The 9,521-nt window shown below is 31.1% G+C and overlaps 1 protein-coding gene across 2 annotated transcripts in view; it reads left to right on the top strand.

Annotated features, from left to right (window-relative positions):
* LOC105622248 (glutamate dehydrogenase, mitochondrial) overlaps positions 1 to 9,521 on the top strand; it is a 181,737-nt gene that overhangs the window by 94,179 nt on the left and 78,037 nt on the right. For both annotated transcript variants that reach the window (XM_012203677.1, XM_012203671.1), the window contains exon 3: positions 2,193 to 2,426. In XM_012203677.1, coding sequence (XP_012059067.1) covers positions 2,193 to 2,426 — 234 coding nt within the window. The remainder of the gene's footprint in view (positions 1 to 2,192; positions 2,427 to 9,521) is intronic.

The following is a 9,521-nucleotide window of genomic DNA, read 5'->3' as shown; positions in this document are numbered from 1 at the left end:
GTCAGTCACAAAAATTTTTCGAACAGTCAGTTATAAAAAATCTTTCGAAGTGATATTCAAAATCAGTCGACAAATTTAAGTGCGGGTTCTCGGCTCAGTGCAATCCAAGCAAAATCAATAGTCCACATTGAAGATCTTTCATCTTAAGCCATCACTGGGACATCACCAAGTATTCCCACTACAGTTCGCCATCACTTCCAGCAAACAGAACAAATTTCTTTTTTTTTTCTCTTTTTTCTTTCCCATGTTACTTTAATTGCAAGGTCATATGACCATCAATATTCTCTCGCTCTCTCATTCTTCCTCGATCTCTTCTCCCTTTAATCACAAACGAACCCTGCCTATCTTTTCTCCTAACAAATTGCTTAAGGTAAAACGCTTCAAATAATTCATCTTTTTCTCTAATCAGAATTACTTGAGCGGTAAAACGCTTCAAGTAATTCACCCCTTTTTCTACTCCGAATTACTTAAGCGCTAAAATGCTTCAAATGATTTTTCTTTTCCGTATCCACAGTTACTTAAGCAATAAAATCCCTTAAGTAACCCACGGTTACTCTTCCTAGAACATAACTGGAAAATCTATTTCTTCTCTCTTCTCTTTGATATTATTTTTTCCTTCTTCATGGGCACTAACGAGAGAAAATTTTAATAGATGGTCTGGCGGAACAGACACAGAGTAGGACGCAAGAAATGGGTCAAACTCGAGAAACTCCAAAAAGCAAACGTTCCAATTATTAAGCGAATACAAACAGGGCAATTTATCTCTCCTCAAACCCTTTGTTGATTTAAAATGACTCATTTGCGCCAAAAATATCGACCAAGACTACCCCGATGTCTCTTTGATAGACCTCACCTCCGATAATCCTATCGATAGTTCCCCCCAGAATATATTTTCAAACCCTTCCTTGGATCTCGAATTTCCTTCCCCTTCTTTGACTCTCCCACTTTGACAGACTTTTCACGCCCCAGAGTTCCTTCCTTGTCTTTTTTCCTCGTCCCTTCTGAGGACGAAATTTTTCAATCTCTTAAAACTCTCGCCGAATCTACAAAGTTCTTCTTCTTCTTGAGGAAGAACTTTGCAGATTCGGCGAGCTTCACCCCACATAAATACATACATATAGACAGAAAAACTTAGGCTCAAAACGACGTATATTTATTATTTGCGTTAGATCATGATAATTATATTTGTCTCTTATATTTACATATTTTTTTGTTATTTGGTTCATAACCTTTCTAAATATTTATTTTAAATCGTATTAGCTTAATCTTAGCATTATTATAGTTATCGTACATAAATGTATACATACAGGCACGTAAATATATACGTATATCTTAGTAAATAAATGTAACCAATTATTTTTTTTGTAAAACCAATTATCATTTATTTTGCCACCCTTCCGATTCACTGCGTCTAGACAAAGATCATACAAGTCCAATCCTTGGTCAAAAAGATTAAGTTCTTTGACCTAAAAGAGGATCGACGGATGCACTATCTTAAATCAGGTAACAGCATCGCGTATCGACGTTGATCTATTTTTGGGACGTAATCAAGTCCGACTTGTAGTTCCCGCTTCAGAGCGATAATCACAAGAGCGGTATCACAGTTGCGTCCTTCCTCGGTCCTCTCCTAATCCCTTATTCCTTTCAAAATAAACGAACTTGGACGTGACAGTACATATATGTAAAAATTACTTTTGTTTTTTCTATACCAAAAATTTATACAGGGTGGATCAGAGTTATTGAATTTTTTATCCTATGAGAAAATTATTACAATAACTTCGTACCTATTGGATTATAACGTGCGTGCAGTAATTATTCTCTCGTAGGGCTGGTTCAATAATTCTGGTTCATCCTGTATCTCGATAATCACTGGCGAGATAAACTCACATGTAATACATGTAATACATGAAAAAAGTTTTTGAAAACTTTTCAAGCTTAAAAAAATATATGTTATATTTGATTTCTGAAGTTATGTCAAAATGGAGCGTTCTATAAAAGAGTTTTATCTCTTAAGCCTGCAGCACATTTGTTTTCTTGTTGGATTCTTAGTTGGATTAGAATCTTGCCATCTTATTGGCTGTAGTACTGATAGACATTGTAGTTAATACGATGGCAAAAATTTATTCAAGCTAGCAATCCAGCAAGGAAACAAGCATTGTGTGCCGGCTTTAGAAAGATTTATTTTTTTTTAGGACCTGGAGTTGATGTTCCTGCTCCCGATATGGGCACCGGTGTACGGGAAATGTCTTGGATAGCCGATACTTATGCGAAAACTATTGGCCATCTCGACATCAACGCTCACGCTTGTGTCACTGGCAAACCCATCAATCAGGGTGGCATTCATGGTCGCATTTCTGCGACAGGACGTGGAGTGTTCCACGGATTAGAAAATTTCATCAACGAAGCTAGTTATATGAGCATGATTGGTATGTTTGTGAATTGATTAGCTAACTTTATTTTAATTTTCATTTATACAGGATGCATAAAAAGACATTTAATTATTATATTAAAATTGTATTTGTAGGGTATTAGTTTTTTTTATAGAGACTTCTGTAAATAGACTGCTGACTCAATGTGATAGAAAGAGATGAACCAAATTTCGAGCTACCTTGTTTTATTTCTTGTATATATATATATATATATATATATATATATATATATATTTACGTATGCATTCTATCTGTGAGTATGTAATATGAACTGAGCAATGATTTTTCATGTGATTTATACATGTGTGAAATTAAGTATGTGAAATTAAACATGACGCTACCCAATGTCTGTCCTCTAACATGGCAGCGAAGTTGACAATCTATTTATAGAAGTCTGTGAGTGTGACATTATAAGTCAGAATTAGTCGAAGGTAAAGACCATAGATATATAAGATAGACTTAACATTAGTTATATATACCTGGGTTTAGCAGAACGATGCGAGAAGCAAAATATTGAAGCAATCTATTTTCTGCGCGCGTATCTTGATAACTTTGATAATACTCAAGAATTCTATCTTTCTACCGATTTTGATGAAAGTACGCTCATTCGATGCGTTTTGCACAAAATGAATCTGGTAAAACAAAGTGACGCTCTGCTCCGTAGACCGAAATATTAATCATTGAAGTTAACGACTATTAGAAAATCTGTCACATCAATAGAGCATGAATGTGTAAGTTAGGCTAGAATAGCCAGCAAACGAGAATGGATTGAAATGGATTAAAATGGATTTTCAGATTTTCAGAAATACGGATTCATAAATGTTAAAAAATGAATTTTTTTCAATCCTGAATGCATTTTTATTCATTTATAGGATTAGCATGGAGTATATCTCTATGCTTTTCAATCTAAAAATAATATTATGGTATTTTGTGTACATTGTGAATACTTTGTACATTGTAATACTAACTAAGTTAATTCAAAATTGTGAATAGGAAATGCAGTTTTTTTAATTCAATTGAATCTAAAAATAATATCAGTCATTTCTGCATCGGGAATATTGTACAATTTAAAATTATGAGTAGGAAATTCTTCGTTTTAATCCAACAATAAGTTCAAAAGAATTTGTAACATAAAAATAATTTAGTTATCTTCTTTATTTCTCTTTGATTAGAAATAAAATGAATGATTGATGACACTAGCAAACTAAATCGAGCATATCCTAAATATTACTCTGATTGAGGCGCGAAACCGGCCAAATGAGATTAGATTATTCGTTTTTTATCCAATGCCCAATGTCGTCTTATAATAATGTAAATTGTTTATATTTCATTATATCTATTAAATGATGATATTTTTATTGTATCTATAATTTCGTGCGCTAGATTAACTGGTTATAATTGAAGTACACAATGAATAACATACTTATTAATTGAAGAAGTGATGTAGCAGGTAACGCAGAAGATTCATAATCCAGAGGTCCCAAGTTCGAATTCCAAGGTGCGTTTTTTTAATATCAATTTAAAATAGTTAATTTCATGTATAATTATTATAAATATCTTAGGATTAAAATTTATGAGCCTTAAATATAAATAATATTTTTTTTTTTTCGAAGTGTCAGCTCGTATTCCATTCATTTCAAACCATTTCAATCCAATCAATCCATTTCAATTCGTTTTCATGGATTAAAATACGCATTCAAAAAATTTTAATCTATTTTAACCTATTCTTTCGTTTACTGGGATAAATATTTTTGCTTTAATCTCATTAAAATCGGTGAAGAAGATAGAATTCTTGAGTATTACCGTTACTTTTATATTTTATTTTATTTTTTTCAATGATATAAATGTCAAGAATGTGCGCAGAAAAAGATAGATTGCCCCAATATTTTGTCTCTTACACCATTCTGCCAAATCCAGCATATACTATAGAAAAGTATATGGATATTGGATTTATCTTATATATTTATGTCTTATATCTTATATATTTATCTTATATATATATATGAAGACGCACACATCAGTTTGTGAAATATGGGATGGTACATGAAATGCACGTGAGATGCAAGATACTATACCAAATTTACTTTATATGTAACATTTACTCAGATTGGGAAGTAATACATTACTTGTAACGACGTTACAAGTTACATTTTCATTACTTTTTTTTGTAACGCCGTTACTTTTTTTTATTAGTAACGAAAAATAAAATACGATGTAAAAATTTATTTATTGAATAATGAAATTGATCCCGTTACTCTTGTATCATTATTTTTCTATAGATCACGGTCGTCACGGACAATAAGATTATAGGTAAATAAACTAAATAAACCAAAAACTTTTTGTTTCATTCAATTCTCACTTTAGCATAAGAATATTAAAAACTAAAATATCTATTATATAATAAAATACTATAGAATTAAAGTAAAAACATAAGTATATAAAATATTAATAAAAGATAAAAATGTTCAAAGATAAATATTTTTCTAAATGTCTTATATTTAATTTATATTCTGTCTTACCATTCTTATTATTTAGCATTTAATTTATATTCTATCTTAGAAGCTTGTTTTAACATTTTAAAAAGTGTAATTATTCAGAAGACAGGCTTATTTATCGATTTTGATGAAATTAGGTCGTTCACGTTTATGCATGAAATGAATGAATCTGACAGATTTCTTTACCTTAATAGTCATCAATTTTAACTATTAATATTTAATTCTTTCTTCTGTCTTGGTTCGTCGAACAGAGCAATACTCGTACTTATTTTTCTGCTAGATTCGTTCATTTCGTGCAAAGGTGAGTAGGCCTATCTCCTGCATAATTACAAAAAAAGTAATGGAAAATAACGATTTTTATTTTTAAGTAACGGTAACGCGTTACTTTTAAAAAGTAACTTTCCCCTCTGAGGATTCACACCTTATTTACATATATTTTGAAGAAAATTAACAAAGAATTGATATAAAATTAATTTTTAAAGATTGGAAAATTATCTTTAGTGAATAACATTTAATAATATGTTAACATTTATGATCGTTTTTTGTCTTACAACCTTTTGGAGATGCGCCATTATGTCTGATTAATATAAATCTTTAGATAATGATATAATTGAAGTAAACGAAAACGTTTTTGAATCTTTGCCATACTTTTTGTTTCCGCGAAAAACAATATAATATTTTCACTTTTTACTCAACATTAAGTCACTGTTCATTGTTGGTCATTTCATAAATTGTTGTGAACGCCCTTACTTTCTCCCAATTCCGAATCATGATGCTATTTCTAACAATTTTTACGAAGTATGGAATATGTCCATATAAAACAATTTAATATTCCACAGTTTTAATGAGATAATATTAAGAAAAAAATACTATTTTGCAACATGAGTGTAAATATCATTTCTGATATATTTCTGATATATTTTTACATGTATGTACATACGTTAAATACGAATATGTTATTACATCACAATTTTGAACAAAATAATTTTAAAAAGGCAAAAAACAATGATTTTGAAGGTATAACTAGTTTTTGCTTAATTTCATGAATGCTTTATCAAAGTAAACCAATTTTTAATTTTAAAATGCGTTCTGGTTCAGTATTTAATATGATTTTGTTTTTCCAAGATATAAAAATTTGTAGATACTATTCTTTTCTCATGTTCAACATTGTTTGATAAAATTAACTTTTTCTTTCATTATTTGTGATAATAATCATATCCAACATATTTTTACTTGCTGAAGTTGGCAAAAGTCAAGAGACGTGGTAGTATCTTGCGCTAAGAATATGCGCAGTGACAGCATAGCGTCTGAGACTGACCGTGTATCTTTATGCGATCTGTTTTCCAAAATCACGATTATTGGATCTTAGTAAGAGTTGAACCGATCAAGTTCTAAATAGGCTCAATTGAGCTTCTACTCAAAATATATCATAGTGTTTTTATTTTTTTTTCTGCGTGCTCTACACAAAGACATTGCAATGTAAAGTTCTGATGTGTGCAACTTTCGCGATTTCGTTTTAAGAAACTCTGGTACCCTTTTGATATTTTTGGTGTAAGAGGCGCTAACAATACATCAGCAATACAACGCTGTTATATCTTATGCACTATTTGCATTTTCCAAGGGATTTAAACCATAGACTTCTATATTGCTTGCAAGGGATTTAAACCACAGACTTCTATACTGCTAACTTTTCTCAGATACATGGCTCCCAAAATCATGTACAGAATTAATGCGCGTGTGCGGTGTTAGAGGGTCTTCTGGTTAAAACATGTGTAGTATATATGTTAGGTTATGTCAGACTTCATCATCATTGACATTACGCTCTGCACAAATATTTAAATAATACCCATCTCCTCTTAAAATCATTCTTGCATATTCTTTTTCCTAAATCCTATACTTTCCTTACTGTCATTTTTGCTTTCTTTCCAATCTCTTTTATATGCTCGTTATAATCACCTATTCAATGTAAAACCTAAATGTTTAAATTCCTGAATCTCTTTTATTTTCTTTCTTCTCCATTTCTATTTTTCTTTTCTTTCTCTTCTTCCCTTATTATCTACCATTATTTTTGTTTTTTTCTATATATAATTCTAATTCCCAATCTTCCAAAAATCTCTGAAAGTTCCCATGATAGCTTGTAATATCTTTCTTTTGATCACAAACACAATATCATTTGCATATACCAAGGACTATATCCTATCTCTTTCTACTTTTACTGCACATATCTCTTTTTTTCTAGCTCTTTATCTAAATCTGCTATATACAAATTGAAAAGGAGTGGATTCATTACACATTCCTATCTTATTCCTTTTCTTTTTCTCCTCTAACTTCTTCTCTCTTAGTTCCTCTATTGTTACATTAAAATCTCCTGTTATTAAATATCTCTCTTCCCCTTTATTTTCTTCCAACTTTTTAATTTTTCCTTTAAATTTTTATCTTCTTGTTCCTTATATACCAAGATCATAACTAGTTTTATATTCCTTTAAATTCTGATGTTATTTCTTCTTCCTTTGTTTTAATTATATGTTCTTCCTTTTTCTCTCTAGTCCTTCCTTTTATTCTTTTTTTTTATTTTGTTTTTTTATTTTATTCTCATTCGTCTATTTTGGGCAATCTATTCTTCATGCCTTCCTTTTTTCCTTGTTTCATTAAATTTAAATTCACAAAAAGTTTTCCACTTTCAGAAGTCTATGTCCTTACTCCCTCCGCCTCCCCGCCCATGCTATATTCTAAAATAAAATCCTCCTTGCCTCCCCTCCTTAAACCTCTCCTCTCCTCTCATCCTTTTTCCTTCTACTTATCTTTCTCCTCTTGTATTCTTTCTTCAATTCCCTTCTTCTGTCTCCGCGGACCCCGTCTTAATCTTTCATGTTTTTGCCAAAATTCTGCTCTTCCATACTATTTTTCTGCTCTTATTCTTTCTCTCTCTCTATTTTGTTTCTTCTCATCTCTTTCTTTCCTTTACTTATTTTTCATACTATTTATCCTCTTATTCGGATCTACCTCTTTATCCTTACTACACTCTTTTTCTTTCCTCTTTTTCTCTTCTTTTTCAATATTCGCCCAGAATTTCCAACTTCTTTTTCCTCATTTTTCCTAAACCTACTGTGATATCTGATTTATTATTTTTCTTTGATCCTATTTATTGACTTTCATTTATTTTCTTTTGCATCTTCTTCTCCTTATCGTTGAAATCATTTTCCAGAAATATATTCTTTTTTAGTTTATATTTATTTCTCATTATCTTCCGTTTGTTTTCTACACTCCCCATTCTTATAATTATTACCGCTTATCTTATAGTTTACTCCTATCTTTTCTTTTAGAAATTCTCGTACCCGTGCCTTTCCTCTCTCTGTGTCTTTATTTCTTACCTATGTCACATTCTTAATTACTATACACTTTCTTTCCTCTCTGTCTTTTTCGGACATTATTTTTCTTATTTTAACTATCTCCTTCATACTTAGTTTATCCATACTTTTCTCCGATATATTGTAGAAATGCTACTCCCTCTCTTATTAATTACACTGCTACCTTCGTTAAAAACATTTCTGCCCTCCCCCTTCGTCTTCCATTTTCTCTATTGATCAGATCTCTAGCTGTTTTTTAAAAACTTATTATATTCTCTATACTCTCTTTTTGCTACTCTCTATGCTTTCTGTCTTTCTTTGAAATCCTTTTTAACCTCTTCACATTTTCCTTTTCACATTTTCCCTTTCTATTATTTTTTCCTTCAATGCTTTAATTTTTTCCTTTTATATTCTCTCTTTAGGAAACTATTTGGGACTATTCGGGATACTTTTTTTTTCTTTTACGTCTCCTGGATCCTGTAGTCATAAAAAAAATTCATTAGACGGTTTGAAAGGTTGAACCTTACTGTCTTCACAATGCCATTATAGATTGGATACAAAATTATACTTACTTCGAAATATATATAAAAATGTCGATCAGTGAAGTGTTCCGAATAGACTTTTACTTATTTAGGACAAGTCTGGGGCCATTTGGGACAGTCCAGAAAAAATTTGGAAAAAACTAGTTTTAAGGCTTTATTTTTGGTGTTACAGAATCAGATTAAAAGTCGAATTAAAATATCTTGTTGATAGAATAATTTAGTCTTTATTAGAATACAATCGATTACACGCTACGTGTTCACACATATCGAAAGACGATGTAATGATCTCTTTCGTATTTGACTCGCGTATATTGACTTTCGTATTTGCCTTTTTTTCTCTGCTTCGTATAGCTGAGTGGCCTTCAGACTAAATGTATACATGATACTTTTCTTGCGAATACTATATTCCTTATAATTGTCGTGCTTTAATAGAATTGCAGCTGAGGCAGTAGCGATGCATTCACCACAATTTTATTCAAAAAGTTGCATACAAGTAAAGTATTAAAAAAGCCACACACACAATAGCCATCAGATTCATTTTTTCAGAGGTTTTTGTTCCTGTTTTCTTTTGTTAGAAAGCTGATTTATGACGTCAGGGACCGTCAAAATTTTAGGTGTACAACTTTGCTTCCGCCGTTTTCCTTAGATAGCTTTAGCCTCTTTCCTAGATAGCTTTAGCGGTAAGTGGTGGTCGAAATAAATAGATCA

The sequence above is a fragment of the Atta cephalotes genome, assembly GCF_000143395.1.
Source record: "Atta cephalotes unplaced genomic scaffold scaffold00002, whole genome shotgun sequence".
Classification (NCBI taxonomy): Eukaryota; Metazoa; Arthropoda; class Insecta; order Hymenoptera; family Formicidae; genus Atta; species Atta cephalotes.
The sequence above is the reverse complement of the archived record's forward strand: the minus strand, read 5'-3'. Positions and strand labels throughout refer to the sequence as shown.